Raw genomic sequence first — 17207 nt, forward strand, 5'->3', positions numbered from 1 at the left:
TAATTGGCTGGGTGAAAAAAGTATTAGAACTACCTGAGGATTCCATTAAGTAACAAAGCAATTCAGACCTTGATCTTAAAAAGGAGGATTAAGTGTTGTCAAGTAGTGTAACATAATTTCATCTACATTACAGTTCAAAGTAAAACAATTAAAATGTTTCTGCTATAGTAAATTCCTAGGATTATAGATTTTACTTCATAAGCAAAAAGCTATTGGCATTTTTTGACCTCTGAGCAGCCTTCGTAAGGCTCTTTTATCACTTGAAGAGGCTACAAGAAAGATACTGCTAATTTTTTTAATCGTTTATTCAATTTCAAAGGAATTATTTTTAAAGGTTTTCTCTTTTGATATTTTGTGAAGTATTTTATATCTACAATTGGAAAATTCCTTGATACAGGTCTTTGAAAATAAAATAATACTTTCAGGCAAAAAATTGAGTTCTGTGATTTTTCTTGGGGTGGCATTTAAAGGAATGTATTAAGGTGTATATTTTCATATTTTAAGGATAGAAACTGTGACATTTTAAAATAAAATAAAACTTTCAGACAAGCAAGTTATCCATGTGCAAAGTTGAAAATTAATTTAGACTACTCTATGGTTATGAAAATGTCCTCAATAAGGTGGAAGAAATATAATTAAAGAGCAATGACAACATTTTTTTCAATCACAGGCTGACACACATAGTAGCTTTGGTCAAAATGGGAGGCTGAGAGCAAATGTGAACTACCATAAAATGTTTAATCTTCTGGTGAGGATTAAAATCTTGTAGAGGTCTTAGTTCATATATTTCAATATACAAAATAATTCATGATTTTTAAATGATTCCTAACAAATTAAGTCAATAACCCCATTATTGATGGGACTAACCTGAAGGATCAATATAATATCTAAGTAGGAAATTTGAGTATAAGTTTCTAGACAATGAAAATTATTAATCTTCCTTACTGAGGTCAAATTTGCAAAAATTAATAACTATTAAAGATACTCTAGAAAGACTTCAATAAAGGGAGATTAAAATTCTATTGAATGAGATATATACTAGAAGGACAGAAAATACCAAAAGTGTGAGAGAAATAGAGCATAAATTGGGAATTTTCACAATACTCAAACTACTAGATTTGACAGATTGGACAATTGAAAACAATGAGTCAATTTTGAATTTCAAATCAATATTACTATTTCAGATATAATTATAGTCTTGTAATACTTTGCAGGGTTTGATACTAATAATTATTTAATTATTCAAATTATTCAAATAAATTAAATTGAATTCAGCATATTCAGAATTAGCTGAAAATAGGTTATCTAGTAACAGTGTCAATTGGTTAACGTGATTTTTGGCACAAGGGTTAACCTTGTTTAACCTCAGGAAAAAAAATTATCATAATCCTTCCATGACCAGCTACATAAAACATGGAAAACATGGGTGAAAACCCTAAAATTATCATATTAAAAATTGTTGTTATAGCATGTAAATTTAAACATATTGCCCAAAATCATGTTTAATAGTATTGAAAGTGGCTGTTTAATATAGTTAATGATCAAATTTGTTTATTTATTTTGGAGCTAAAGAACTGGTTAGATAGATTAAAAGTCACTAACTTTTAATCCTCTGTAGACAGGATTATCATCTCCTACATTATATTTTAAATGTATGTCTTGATCTTAGCAGAGTGAGAACAGCTATCTCTTAGGTATATTATAAAATTCACCGTGACTGAAAACTTTTCCTTCTTATTTTGAAGAGTGATGAAGGAGTTTACGTGTGAGTTAGTATGAAAGAGTTTTTTTTTTCTCATAAAATATCAGAGCTTAAAATACAAAAGGTTAATGGAACATGAGAATTTACCCTCCAAGCACCTTTTTTTTTGGTAGTGTACAGAAAACTTAGGCAGAATTTTGAATGTCAACACTAAATAAAGAAGAGGATGAGGCCAAAATTATATAGATCTTAAGGAGCAGAACAATTCCCTTTTTGTCCATAATGTCAACATTTGAATTCACAATGATTAGTGAATACCTTCCAATTTTTGGTAAATCATCCTTCATTACTCTTTTATTCCTTTTATTTGTAATGATAACTCCAAAATATAAATTGGTGAAATCACAATGAGATGAATCAGTTATTTTTTCTGATAACACACATATATAATTATATTATATATTAATTAAAAGTGTTCTTGAATGTAGGAGCAGCTCAATTGGTAGAATGTCTACTCAGCAAGTTTAAAGTCCTGAATTGAAACTGAATGTTAAGTACTGCTGAAGTGTTCTTTCTGATGATCTGATGTATATATATATATATATATATATATATATATGTGTGTGTGTATAGATATATACAGTTTTATATATATATGTATCTATACTTGTATATATATATGTTAATTTGAGATTGGAAGATAAGCTACCAAGGTTTCTGAAATGTTCTTATTATTAAATTACTTTTATTTTTAATTTATTTTTTTAATTAAAAATTGCCTCAGGCTGTTTGCTTTTTGATGAAAATTATATCCTAAAGAGAAACTAGCATATGCAGCCTTAAGTGGAAGGAAATTCTACCATTGTGACAACATAAGTAGAATGAAAGACATGTATCCCATGAAATAAAACCAAGAAAAATATGATCTCACTAATATATGAAATATAAAAGTATCAAAAACGGACTAGAAGTGTCATTAACCAGTGGCTTGGACAGGAGGAAGATTGGGGTAAATAATGTAATAAAAGATACAGAGGTGTGCTTGCTTCGGCAGCACATATACTAAAAGATACAGAGGTTTCAAAGACTAGAATAGTGGTCTATTGTACTACGTAGTAATTATGGCTACTAATGATTTATTATATTTCTTAATCACTCAATGGTTTTTTAAAACATTTTTACTACAAAGTAATGAGAGGGCAAAGGGTTAGCGATTAGAATGTACTGAGCTACATAATCAATGCTCTTTATATGCATGTAGGAAAATGGAGTATGACATTCATAGATATTGAGAAAAAGATAGGAAAGATTAATAGAGGAAGATAATTGGATCAAAGTACATTGTATGTATATATGAGAGTATCAAATGAAATCCCTTTGTAAATTGGACATTCAATAAGGAAAAATGTGAGAAGGGAATAGCAATAATAAAAAGGTAATCTGGAGAGGTCCTTGCAAAATGTCTGCATGCAAATTTGGATAAGATCTAAGGTAGTGAGATGAAAAACCTTATGACATGAAATATTTCCTAACAGAAATAAGTCATTAAAAATGGAAATATAGGGGCTGGGGATATAGCCTAGTGGCAAGAGTGCCTGCCTCGGATACACGAGGCCCTAGGTTCGATTCCCCAGCACCACATATACAGAAAAAACGGCCAGAAGCGGCGCTGTGGCTCACGTGGCAGAGTGCTAGCCTTGAGCGGGAAGAAGCCAGGGATAGTGCTCAGGCCCTGAGTCCAAGGCCCAGGACTGGCCAAAAAAAAAAAAAAAAAAAAATGGAAATATAGGGCTGGGGATATAGCCTAGTGGCAAGAGTGCTTGCCTCGTATACATGAAGCCCTGGGTTCGATTCCCCAGCACCACATATACAGAAAATGGCCAGAAGCGGCGCTGTGGCTCAAGTGGCAGAGTGCTAGCCTTGAGCGGGAAGAAGCCAGGGACAGTGCTCAGGCCCTGAGTCCAAGGCCCAGGACTGGCCAAAAAAAAAAAGGAAATATAAAGATCATAGTCTACAGCACATAAAGCTGATAATATCCAGATAATATAAAATAGCTTTTATAAGCCAAAAAGAAGTAAACAACTCACTAGAGAAAAAAGAAAAATATATATTTGGGTAACTTGGAGTAAAAGAAACCTGAATAATAGGCCTGAAAACGAATGTTGCTAACCAGGGGCTCCTAACCAAAATATAAACATGTAATTGCATTTGAATCTTTTGAGATACATTGTGTGCAGGAAAAGTGAAGATGCCATTTTGATGGCTGAGATAAAATGCTGTATTTTCCACTTGGAGCAGATGCAGTCCATTTTGTGGGAATTTAGAAAATGACCACTTTGACAAATTTGTGAACTTATCCAAACAACCTTTTCACTGAAATCAAAAGAATCCTTTTAGTGAAATAATCCACTGTTTTAGATAACTGTTTCAAAATAATGTGTTCTGACTTCCTAAATTTCCATGCTTGATTCAAATTAGAAGGAACTTTGTTGTTCTTGTGGCTGAAGTGAAATAAAGAAAGAACAATCAGACTCAGGTAATGTTCCTATTCAGTTAAATTATTTCAGGGGATACTTATTCAGTCAAGACACTATACAAAGTATCACAGTGTCAGCAGTGTTTCCAACAGAGTAACATTAAAGTGAACACATGATGTAACAGAGATCTGAAATCAAGTTCACTTTGTTGTCTCACTTGCAGGGTGACATTAATAAATCATTTATTTGAACCCTTACTGGTTCTTGGTATATAAAAATAAGAGGTGGAAGTACTCAATATTTTTGTTCCCTTTTAAAACTGAGGTTTCAAAAATGCATATGATAGGACTGTCCTAGACATGTAGTAATTATTCCCAATGAGGGAAACAATAGAGTTTCATGTTTTTTGGGTCTGGCTCACTTCACTTCATATCATTTTTTTTCCAAGTCCTTCCATTTCCTTACGAATGGGGCAATGTCATTCTTTCTGATAGAGTCAAAGAATTCCATTGTGTACATGTACCACATTTTCCTGATCCACTCATCTACTGAGGGCATTTGGGTTGGTTTCATATTTTAGCAATGAAAAATTGTGCTGTGATGAACATAGTTGTGCTGGTGGCTTTAGTGGGGTCTTGCTTGTAATCTTTTGGGTAGATGTCCAAAAGTGGGGCTGCTGGGTCATAGGGGAGCTATATGTTTAGCCTTCTGAGGAATCTCCATACCACTTTCCAGAGTGGTTGAACAAGTTTACATTCCCACCAGCAATGTAGTAGGGTTCCCTGTTGGCCACATCCCCTCCAGCATTTGTTATTATTCATTTTCTGACAAAAGGATAAACCAATGCAACAGCAATACTTACAAAACTATGTGGTGTAAACCAACTGTACAATTCATAGGGGGAGAGAGAAATGGGAAGGGGGAAATGACTGAGGAGGTAACAAGTTGGATAAGAAATGTACTCACTGCCTTACGTATGAACTGTATCCCCTCTGTACATCACTTCGACAATAAAGAAGTGGAAAAAATTCCTATGATGCCATATATAAGCATATACATTACATACAGATACATGTATACACACACATACACACACACACATATATGATTCATTGACCTATGAGATCCAGGAATATGAAAACCTTCATTCCCTGATGATGAGTCCAAAATAAAAAATGAAAACTTCCTACGGTTTATATTATGTGTAAAACAATCTAAATTGCAGGTATTTTTAAAGAGTTAGTTATGCATATGAAATGTCATTGCAAAGAAATTCAGAATATTACAATGAAGGTTCAAAGGAAAACCAAAATATTCAATGATAAATTACTTTTAATTATATTTTATTATCTTTACATAGTTAAAGAAAGGATTTACCATTCACCATAGCAGTTTATGAATATAATGCATCTTGATAATAAACTATTTAATAAAATACTATGGTGCAACAAAATAGAATACTGAAGCCATTAAACATAGAAGCCAGCACTGAATGACAGGACTTAGAAATGAATATGAGAAGCTAGGACCGCTGGCTTATGCTTGTCATTCCAATCTATTTGCAAGATAAGAGCTGGAGGAATGGAAGGACTGTGGTGAGCCTTGTGGTGAGTCCCTGTCATCCCAGCAGCAATGGGAAGCCTCAGGTAGGCGGTTTGCTGCTTGAGGAGGCACGCAGATCAAAAGCAAGGCCCAACCTTTCAAATAGCCAGCAGGCACTGTGACGGGAGCTATGGCTCAAATGGTGGAGCAGCAGCTCAGCAAGAGTGAAATCCTGCATTCAAACTCCAAGTGTGGCCCAAAACAGTAAGCAGATACTGGATATTTATCTGTAAGATACACATGAGTATCTGTGCACATATAGTATTTAAGTGAACTTATAAGATTTCACTGTATTTCCTGCTTACTAAACGAATTTACTTGAAATAATAGCCTAGTAAAGAAATCAAATCCGGGAAGTTCTCCAGGGTCTGGATGTGTTATATAAATGGGTATATCCTAATATAGGTAAAATTAAGTAGAAATTAGAACAAACTACTGGTGAGGAGAGGCAGATGTATTTCATCTATTGTCACTGAGGGCTCTGTGAACTTCTTGTCACTCACTAAACATGAGGCCATTTTCCAGATGAAGATAATAAATACCCCTAGGTACTGATATATATGTGTTAATGTAAATGACAGTCATTATTCAATAGCAAAAGCATATCAGTATGTTATTAATCTCATTTGATTTAAATTGTCGTGATTATGTTACATGTGGGTATTCCTAGGTTTCTTCTTAGCATTACTCTAGTGTGAATATTTCTAACATTATAGACAGCTTCTCTGTGTCAGACGTGATGCTTTTACAGGGGCCAACTGGAATGAATGCATTGAAAATCTAGTGGGTGTTTTCATTTGTGAGCTCCATAATTTATAAATAAGAAGCTGTTGACTTTTGATACTTGCTAGCCAAATTGTCCAGGACCACCTTTCAGGACACAGAATGACACTCGGTGCTGCTGGCCCCTCGTTCTCTCATTCGGTCTTTCTTTACCACAGCTGCACTGCCGGCCAGCAGAATACACTTGCTTAGTGTTGCTGTTACCATTACCTAGACATTAACGTTTTTTTTTCTTATTTATTGTCAAAGTGATGTACAGGGAGGTTACAGTTTCATATGTTAGGCATTGGATACACTTCTTGTACTGTTTGTTACCTCGTCCCTCATTCTCCCCTCCCCCTCTCCCTTTCCCTTTCCCCCCATGAATTGTTCAATTCATTTACACCAGTTTTGCAAGCATTGCTTTTGTAGTCGTTTGTCTTTTTATCCTATGTCTCTCAATTTTGGTATTCCCTTTCACTTTCCTAGTTCTAATACCAGTATATACAGTTTCCAATGTACTCAGATAAGATACAGTGGTAGTGCAGGTACAACAACAGGAAGGGGATACAAGAGGATCATCAACAATAGAAGCTATGGTTTCACATGGCATGTTGAAAGTAATTACTACAGTGATATAACACTTGCTTCCATAACATGGAGTTCATTTTACTTAGCATTATCTTATGCATTCATAGGGGCATACCTATTAGGCTCTTGTGATCCTCTGCTGTGACTAGTCTAAACCTGTGCTAATTATTCCCTATGAGGGAGACCATAGAGTCCATGTTTCTTTGGGTCTGGCTCACTTCACTTAGTATGATTTTTTCCAAGTCCTTCCATTTCCTTATGAATGGGGCAAATGTCATTCTTTCTGACAGAGGCATAAAATTCCAGTACAAATCAAAACAACATTGAGATTCCATCTCACCCCAGTAAGAATGTCCTATATCAAGAAAACTAACAATTACAAATGTTGGAGGGGATGTGGCTAAAAGGGAACCCTACTTCCTTGTTGGTGGGAATGTAAACTGGTTCAGCCACTCTGGAAAGCAGTATGGAGATTCCTCAGAAGGCTAAACATAGAGCTCCCCTATGACCCAGCAGCCCCACTTTTGGGCATCTACTCAAAAGACCACAAACAAGAACACACTAAAGCCACCAGCACAACAATGTTCATCGCAGCACAATTTGTCATAGCTAAAATATGGAACCAAACCAACCCAGATGCCTCTCAGTAGACAAATGGATCAGGAAAATATGGTACATATACATAATGCAATTTTATATCTCTATCAGACATTGACTTTTATAGTAGGCAAACGCCAATGCTAAACATTTCTTAATAGCTTCCGTGAAGAGAGCAACCTATACTGACGCTAGTCACTGGCAAGTTGCAAAAGAAACTAATGCTACAAGCATATACAGGAGAATTTCTATATTTAGCTCAGAATTTCATTTTATGCTTCTTTCCCATTGAAATTATCAGCATATACTATAGCTAATGACATTTGTTATTAGACAAATAATAATTTCTCTACAAATCATCCCAAGCATGCACACACGCTTTTACCACATAGCAATATTATGAGAATATTCTCCCCTACTTCCCTTTTCCCACTTCTTTTTTGAAGCAGCACAGAAGCTGTGGTATGTGACAGCTTCAGCAGTATGGCAAAGGGCAAAAATCTGTACTTGCAGGGTGTCTTGTCTTTGTGTATGTACGTGTGCATTTGCATTCACACACGTGTGTGTGTGTGTGTGTGTGTGTGTGTGTATGTGTAGTTTCCTGGCATTAGTAGGGTGGGAACTCTGATCATGGGTACTGTAACTGAGCTCTTTGGCTTAAGGCTAGTGCTCTACCACTTGAGCTACTTCTGGCATTTTAGTGGGTGATTGGAGATCGGAGTCTTGCTAGGAATCATGACCCTCACATCTGAAGAGCTAGGCTCACAGGCATGAGCCAATGGTGCCTGCCTAGTATCTTTAAGTAGTCGTACAAAGGGGTCTCGAATTCAACAAATCCATTTATAAGTAAAATGCGTCTTGATCAGTGTCACCCCTTTCAACATTCTCCCCATCTCTCCCAACCCCACCCATTTCCTCAATATTCTTAGTTTTATTTTCACATATACACATTGAATTTTATGACTTAATTCTCTATATTTCTAATATTCATAATGCAATTCCTACCTCACATATTTTGATTTTCAATCCTCATTTCATTATTTGTACATTGTTTAATATCTTTTATTCTTCACAATCACAATAATTTTACAAATATAAAGCAAAAACTGTAGCGCTTTTAAAAATTATCACTTACTGGAAATAATATTTATTTCAAATATGAAATATTTCCTGAGATTAGTCCTAAGTTACTTTTTATATGGTTCTTTTTGTGTATGTTAGTAAAATCTTATGTGGTAAGTCCTTCTTACAATATTTAAAAAAAAAGCCATGCCTAAAAAGACTCAATGATTTATATACAGTGGTAGCAAAATAATGGCTATTCTCTCCCCCAGCAAAAGTTGCTCACACTTTGAGACCTGGTCATTGTGAATATATTAAGCTGCTTGACAAAAGAATTTTGTATATGTGATTAACACTAATCAATTGACCTCAGTTGCTTTTCCCCCACCCCCCAACAATTACCCTGATATCCAGATAATCTTTTCCTTTCCTTTTTATTCTGCTGGTACCAGGGATATTGCCCTATGACTTGAGGCATGTCTTCAGTCCAGCATTTTGCTGGATATTGATAATTAAGATGCAAGCCCCAATAAACCATGATTACATGTGTGAGCTACGAAAGCATGGTCAGACAATGTAAGTTTGATACAAATGGAAAGAAAGAGAAAGTTGGAAGTTTGAGTCAAGGAAGGGATTTAAAATACTTAAGAAACACGAGAAGAAAAACTAACAATTTTCGGGATCCAAATACAGACCCTGACCCATTTCCAGGAAGGAAACAAAGAAGGTTCTACCTCATCATCTGCAGTTAATGCTTTGGGCATGAACGTGGTGCCTCTGGAAAAAACTATTAATTTACACAATGGCTGTACTCAGTGGAAAAGTTTAAAAGCACGGAACAGATGTGCCTCGTTTGTATGTGTAAATGAGCTAGCCATGTCTTATGACTTGATTCCTCATTCCTATTATACAATTAGATTTCCAAGAAGTTTGTGGATTCATGGACTAGAAATGAAGGATATTTCCATAAGAGCTTAGAAAAATAAGTCACAGAGAAGACTCATACCAAAGTGCTCAGAGGAAATGGCTTGTTTTTTGCCGAGGGCAGAAATGATTGTTCACCCATTTCAAACCCTCAGGTCAAATGTTACCTAGCTTTTTACAGGGCCTAAGGGATCATAGTCACCTTTTGTGAGTTGAGGGATTGCTCCTCGCCTATAGACGCAGAAGGCTTCACTACAGAAAATTCAGTGATTGTGCCTCGCTTTTCTCAGGGCCTGAGCTACACACTTTTCTTCCGGGGCCATTCAGACAAAGCCGCTTTGTCCTGCTGCCCGAGGATTGCCACTTTGTCATCATTTGGACAGCTCTGAGGAGCCGTGGGTCTACCCCATGGAAAGGCTGATGTCAAGGATGAGCTCATCACGGTGTGCTAAGGTAACCGGCAAGAACAAGGAGGTGGAAAACCAACTAATAAAAGCAAGACAATATTGATCCCAACCCAGAAGCATCGTGTTTAATTTAAAAGGCAGCTCTTCAGAAAAATCCGTTCTTCTGTTGTCAAACAAGGATTGGAACTTGTCGGTCCTTCTAATCCTTCAAGTAGAAAAGACAAAGGTGTGCTGTTTGGGCTTTCCAACTGACACTGAGGCCAGAGCATACACTGTGTCGTGTATTCTACAGACTGCCAGTTTTAATTTACACTATCTGGAGAAAAGGGTAATTTTTTTTCTCGGCACATACATTTTGCTCTTGTCTCCTTGCCTTTCATAGCTGAAAGATGTCTAATCACCATTTAAAGCTTTTTATTTAAAAAGGATGATATTCTGCAGGACTAAAAAGTCCTTCACCTTCTAGAGTCAATTGACTTATACTTGCATTTTGCTAAGCTACTGTACTACTTGGAATACAAATGAAGTACAGATCACATTTGATAGATTCAGCCTGAAAACACTAAATTTAAGCCCTCTGTGCAGAAAGGTTTATATCTTTCATCTGTTTACTAGGTCTCAACAGATAATTGTATTAAGTAATACCTTTGGCCCATAGGAGGGAATGCAAAATGAACAATAATTTCAAAAGTGAACTTACGTGAAATAAATGTAAAACTCCTACGTATTTCTTGATCTAGTGAGGGCATATCAAGGGCAGCAAGTATGTTTTGGTTAATATAATAAATTATTTATGATAATATTAATTACAAATTTGGGGAAGATGAATGCTTATCATAGCCATAGTATCTAGTTTGGTGATGTTCAATAAGACTTGGACATTTTACTTCTACCCACCTGCATTCCATATGTATTTCAATGCATACGGTAAATTCCTGTTACTTGCTGGATATGAGAAAGATAAATATGCAGAACTACACTAAACTAAGAATAAATTTTAGTCATAAATGATATGCCTCAGATGTATAGACATGGCCATTGTCTAAATGAATCCATTCACTTCTGTTACACTGAGAGAAAAGCCCATTTATGAACTGCCATTGTTCATAAAGTATAAAGCTAGAAGGGATCCAATTTAATTTTAATTCCTAAGGATATTACTTAAATAGAAAACTTTTTTCCAAAACTGTACAATTCTAGAATAGACTTCCTGAAGTTCTCTTGTCGCATGTCACTTTGAAGTCTTGTCAGCACAGCTATCTAATTGATATGAAGTACCCTGAAGTCACTGTCCCTTTGCAGTGTTATTTGTCAAATGCCTCCAGCCTTGCTTTAAAGTATAGGAGAGGTTCACTTATCAATCTTTCTGCCCTTAAATCGCATGCTCTGCCATGCTCGATTTTCTGTTCTGAGCATATGAAATCCTAAATTATACCTGCCTTTGATACTTCTAGGTGGCTTTACTTTAGAAGCATTCAAGGTAACGCATGGCAGGCATCTGAATGTGTGTGTGTGTCTTGGTTTCTGTGTAAAGATAAGGATCTGTAAGAAAGTTTTTTGATCCATATGTTATCAGATATTGGAGCAATCCTAATCAAACTAAAATACCCTCATGAGTATAGGCGTTAGACATAAAACAAAATGGAAAGACAAAGCTATGAATATATCTAATTCATAGGGGTGTGTGTGTGTGTGTGTGTGTGTGTGTGTGCATACATTCACCTGCTAATGCAAATGCATGGGTGTGCACTTGCAAACACACACACACACACACACACACACACACATCCTCAGAATAGTTATTTTCGCAGCTGCATTTGCTTTCCATAATAAACGCTATGCCAGTAATTCAGCAATGTCCAGAGCTCAGTCCGTGTACCTGTCACCTTCAGCTTCTCGGCTCCGATGGTGATCTCGTCCTCATCTGCAGAGAACAGCATCCTGCCGCCCTCGCCGGCTCTCACCTCGAACCTCTTACACTGAGCCTCCACTGCATCAGCCCCTGCAAACAGTGGGGGGGAGGAAACGTAAAACCAGTGCCCAGAAAAAACTGTGCATGTAATAAGAAATATGGAAAAGAAAGAGGGGCATAGTTCGCTTATCTTATCTGCGTGTTTTATTTCTGAATTGCTAGTTTAAAATGTCATCTTTTTCAAGAACCTGTTTCCTTTGGCAGAGATTTGCAGGGCTATCACTGAGCATGGATATGATCTCTAATTATTGGAGATTTTCCTAATCAGGCTAAATTTAGATATTTAATAAAAATGCCTCTGTGTACCCCCACAAGAAAGGAAAGGATTTGCTTGTTTCTCTTGCAAGCTGAAGTCTTGGAGCAATGAGACCTGGTATCTGCGTATCCTCAGGAAATCATTGGGGGGTGACTGAGCTTCCCGGTTCTGCCCTTCAATGCCCACCAGAGTCACCGTGCTGCTTCAGGGGGGATTTGTGAAGCACCATTCAGAACGAAACTTTTGTTGCTTGCTTGTTTGTTTGTTTCTTCCTGGTGATATTTTTCACTCTCCCACATCAATGAGGTAGATCACGGTTTTATCAGTCTTCCAATTGCTTCATTTTTGAAGTGTTGTCTTATGTATTTTTAAACAATACTTTTCCTAATTTATTGATGTGTGTTGTGTTGTGACACAATTGAAATAAAAATCCACAAATGACCTAGCCAGGTCCTGAATGTGGAAAACATGTTTTGAGAGGAAAGTCACTCTTTTGATGAAAAAAACAAACCCACAAACCTCTAAACACTGCAGAGGCCTGTTGGTATTTCCACCATATACATTTCCTTCTCGTGGCATGCCATATTTCATGTTTGGATCAATATCTTCCCCTCCTGCTCCATCAAGGCCGACATCTCCCAGCTCTCTAAATCAAAAGACTACACACATACAATCCAGTCTTGTCAGTGACATGGGAGTAGCCCACTGTGGGTATGCACCTTTCTATTTGTCTTTGCATGCTATCACCACTTGGAAGATCATGTGTGAATTTCCACATACCCTTGGATTAAGAATTGTGTCTGTTTAATGTGAAAGAAAATTTCTTTTTTTTTTTAAAGTTTTTAAAACATTTCTTTATTGTGACATTTCTTATCCACTTGTTACCTCCTCCCTCCTTTTCCCCTTGCCTCCCCCTCCCCATTTCCTTACCTCACCACCCCCTGCAATGAGTTGTACAGTTGGTTTACACCATATAGTTTTGTAAGTATTGCTGCTGCATTGGTTTGTCTTTTATCCTTTGTCTCTCAATTTTGCTATTCTCTTTCCTGTCTCTAGCTACAATACACATATATAAAATATCTAGGATACTAAAATCACTTACAGTGATATCAGGGGTAAAACCACAGGAAAGAAACATGAATAAACAAGGGAAAGGTTTCATGTGCCATGTTGAAAATAACAATGATACACCACATGTATCCATAACTTGAAGTTTCTCTTAGCATCATCTTATGTGCGCATATGATATACCTATAGAACTATTGTGATCTTCTGCTAGGACTATTCTAGACATGTACTAATTATTCCCAATGAGGGAAACCATAGAGTCCATGTTTCTTTGGGTCTGGCTCACTTCACTTAGTATTATATTTTCAAAGTCCTTCTATTTCCTTACGAATGGGTCAATGCCATCCTTTCTGATAGAGTCATAAGATTCCATTGTGTATATGTACCGCATTTTCCTGATACATTCATCTACTGAGAGGCATCTGGGTTGGTTCCACGTTTTAGGGATGAAAAATTGTGCTGTGATGAACATAGTTGTGCTGGTGGCTTTAGTGTGGTCTTGCTTGTAATCTTTTGGGTAGTTGCCCAAAAGTGGGGCTGCTGGGTCATAGGGGAGCTCTATGTTTAGCCTTTTGAGGAACCTCTATACCACTTTCCAGAGTAGTTGAAGTAGTTTACACTCCCACCAACAATGTAGTAAGGTTCCCTTTTGGTCACATCTCCACCAGGATCTGTTACTATTGGTTTTCTTGATAATGACCATTCTTATTGGGGTGAGGTGGAATCTCAGTGTTGTTTTGATTTGCATTTCTTTTATGGACAGTGATGGTGAGCACTTCTTCATGTGTCTCTTGACCATTCTCATTTCCTCATCAGAGAAGTCCTTTTATGTCTTTAACCTATTTGTTGAGGGGGCAGTGGGTTCTTTGAGAATTTGCTTTGGAGGAATTTAATTCTTTTAGTTTGACATGTATTTTAGTTGAGGCATTTTTCTATTGTATGGCCAATAAAGATCTTCTCTAAACTGTCGGCTTTCTATTTTTCTTGCAAGCTATGTCCTTCACCATGCAGATGCTCTGTAGTTCAATGCAATCCCATTTGTTCAACCTTTCTTTGATTTGTTGTGTTTCTGGGCTGTTATTAAGAAAGTTTTGACCCATGCAAAGGAGCTCAAATGTTTCTCCTATTCCTTCCTAAAATATTTTCAGGGTATCTGCTTTTACCCTCAGGTCTTTGATCCATTTAGAATTGATTCTGGTGTAGGGTGATATATAAGGATTTAGTTTTTAGTTTGTTACATGTATTGAACCAGTTTTGCCATCACCATTTGATGAAGAGGCTGTCTTTCTTCCATACTGTTTTTAGCTCCTTTATCAAAGATTAAATAGCCATAGGTCTGTGGGTTCATTTCTGGGTCTTCAGTTCTGTTCCATTGGTCCTCAGGCCTGTTCTTGTGCCAATATGAAGCTTTGAAGTTTGATATTGAAATTCCTCCAACACTGTTCTTCCTGCTTAGGATTGTTTTTGATATTTGTGGTCTTTTATTGTTCCATGTGAATTTTTGGATTGCTTCCTCTATTTCATTGAAGAATAGTGTTGTGATATTGATGGGTATTGCATTGCGTTTGTAGATAGCCTTTGACAATATTGCCATTTTCACAATGTTAATCCTCCCAATCCAGGAGCATGGGAGGTTTTTCCATTTCCTTAGTTCTGCTTTAATTTCCATTTTCAGGTTTTTAAAGTTTTCATCGTAGAGGTCTTTTACTCCTTCAGTTCTGATTATTCCTAAGTATGTAATGATTTTTGAGGCTATTCCAAAGGGAGTTACTTTCTTGATTTCAGCCTTGCTCTTCTCATTGTTGGCATACACAAAAGCCATGGATTTTTGAGGATTTATTTTACATACTCCTACTTTGCCGAAGCTTTGCCATCAACTCAAGTAACTTCAGAGTAGACTCTATGGGGTTTTTAAAATACAAGATCATGTCATCTGCAAAGAGAGAGAGGGGTTTACTTCATCTTTCCCTACTTGGATCCGATTTCTATTTGTCTCTAGCCTTATTGCTCTGGCTGGGAATTCCAGGTCTATGTTGAAGAGGAGTGGAGAGAGAGGAAATCCTTGTCTTGGTCCTGATTTTAAAGGAAATGGCATTAACTTTTTGACATTAAGTATAATGCTAGCTCTAGGTTTGTCATAAAGAGCCTTTATTATATTCAGAAATGTTCCCAGAATCTTACTTTCTCCAAAGCTCTCATCATAAAAGGGTGCTGGGTTTTGTTAAATGCACTTTCTATGCCTAAGGAAATAACCATGTGATTCTTGACCTTGCTCCTATTGATGTGGTGAATTATGTTAATTGACTTGCCTATATTGAACTGGTTTTGCATCCCTGGAATGAATCTAATTTGATCATAGTGATTGATATTTTTTTGATGACTTGTTGAAGCTGATTTCCAAAATTTGTTGAGGATTTTTGCATCAATGTTCATCAAAGAAATGGGTCTAAAGTTCTCATTCTTTGATGAGTCTCCATCTGATTTGGGGATAAGGGCTGCACTGGTATCATCGAATGTGTATGGTAGTGAATTTCAGTTACAGTGAAGAGTTTGAGGGGTACTGGTATGAATTCAGTTTTGAAGGCCTTATAGAAATCCACTATGAATTCATGTGGACTTGGGCTTTCTGTCGATGAGAGATCTCTTACTGCAGTTTCTGTTTCATTGCTGGATATGGGTCTGTTTAGTGGGCTTAAATCTTCTTGGTTATGTTTGGGCATATCAATTTTTACCAGGAATTCATCCAGTTTTTCCAGATTCTCATATTTATTAGCATATGTGTTTGTAAAACATTCCCTTATTTTTTTAAAAATTTTTATTATCAAACTGATATACAGAGCACTTACAGTTTCATACATTAGGCATTGGGTACATTTCTTGTATTGTTTGTTACCTCCTCCCTCATTCCCCCCTCCCCCTCTCCCTTTCTCTTTCCCTCCCATGAATTGTTCAGTAGATTCACACTAAACAGTTTTGCAAGTAATGCTTTTGTAATCGTTTGTCTTTTTTACCCTGTGTCTCTCGATTTTGGTATTCCTTTTCAGTTTTCTAGTTCTAATACCTGTATACACGGTTTCCAATGTATTCAGATAAGATGCAGAGATAGTGCAGGTACAACCACAGGGAAGGGATACAAGAGGATCATCAATAATAGAAGCTATGGTTTCACATCACATGTTGAAAGTAATTACAACAGTGATACAACAGTCATTTTCATAACATGGAGTTCATTTCACTTAGCATCATCTTTTGTGTTCATAAGGGTATAGCTATTGGGCTCTTGTGATCCTGTGCTGTGACTAGCCTAAACCTGTGCTAATTATTCCCTATGAGGGAGACCATAGAGTCCATGTTTCTTTGGGTCTGGCTCACTCCACTTAGTATAACTTTTTCCAAGTCCTTCCATTTCCTTACAAATGGGGCAACATCTTTCTTTCTGATAGAGGCATAAAATTCCATTGTGTATATGTACCACATTTTCCTGATCCATTCGTCTATTGAGGGGCATCTGGGGTGGTTCCAAATTCTAGCTATGACAAATTGTGCTGCGATGAACATTGTTGTGCTGGTGGCTTTAGTGTGTTCTTGTTTTTGGTCTTTTGGATAGATGGCTAAAAGTAGGGATGCTGGGTCGTAGGGGAGCACTATGTTTAGCCTTCTGAGGAATCTCCATACTGCTTTCCAGAGTGGCTGAACCAGTTTACATTCCCACCAACAAGGAAGTAGGGTTCCCTTTTGGCCACATCCCCTCCAACATTTGTCATTGTTAGTTTTCTTGATATAGGAC

The 17207-nt window shown here is 36.7% G+C and overlaps 1 protein-coding gene across 2 annotated transcripts in view; it reads right to left on the bottom strand.

Annotated features, from left to right (window-relative positions):
• The window catches only part of Sgcz (sarcoglycan zeta), a 246332-nt gene that overhangs the window by 19072 nt on the left and 210053 nt on the right, over nt 1–17207 (bottom strand). Inside the window, exon 4 of one of the 2 annotated variants that reach the window (XM_048330455.1) lies at nt 12004–12126. The exons of the other annotated variant lie outside the window; for it this stretch is intronic. Within the exon in view, the coding sequence (XP_048186412.1) occupies nt 12004–12126 (123 nt within the window). The remainder of the gene's footprint in view (nt 1–12003; nt 12127–17207) is intronic. 2 annotated transcript variants of the gene reach the window in all.

The sequence above is a fragment of the Perognathus longimembris genome, chromosome 21 (genome assembly GCF_023159225.1).
Source record: "Perognathus longimembris pacificus isolate PPM17 chromosome 21, ASM2315922v1, whole genome shotgun sequence".
Classification (NCBI taxonomy): Eukaryota; Metazoa; Chordata; class Mammalia; order Rodentia; family Heteromyidae; genus Perognathus; species Perognathus longimembris.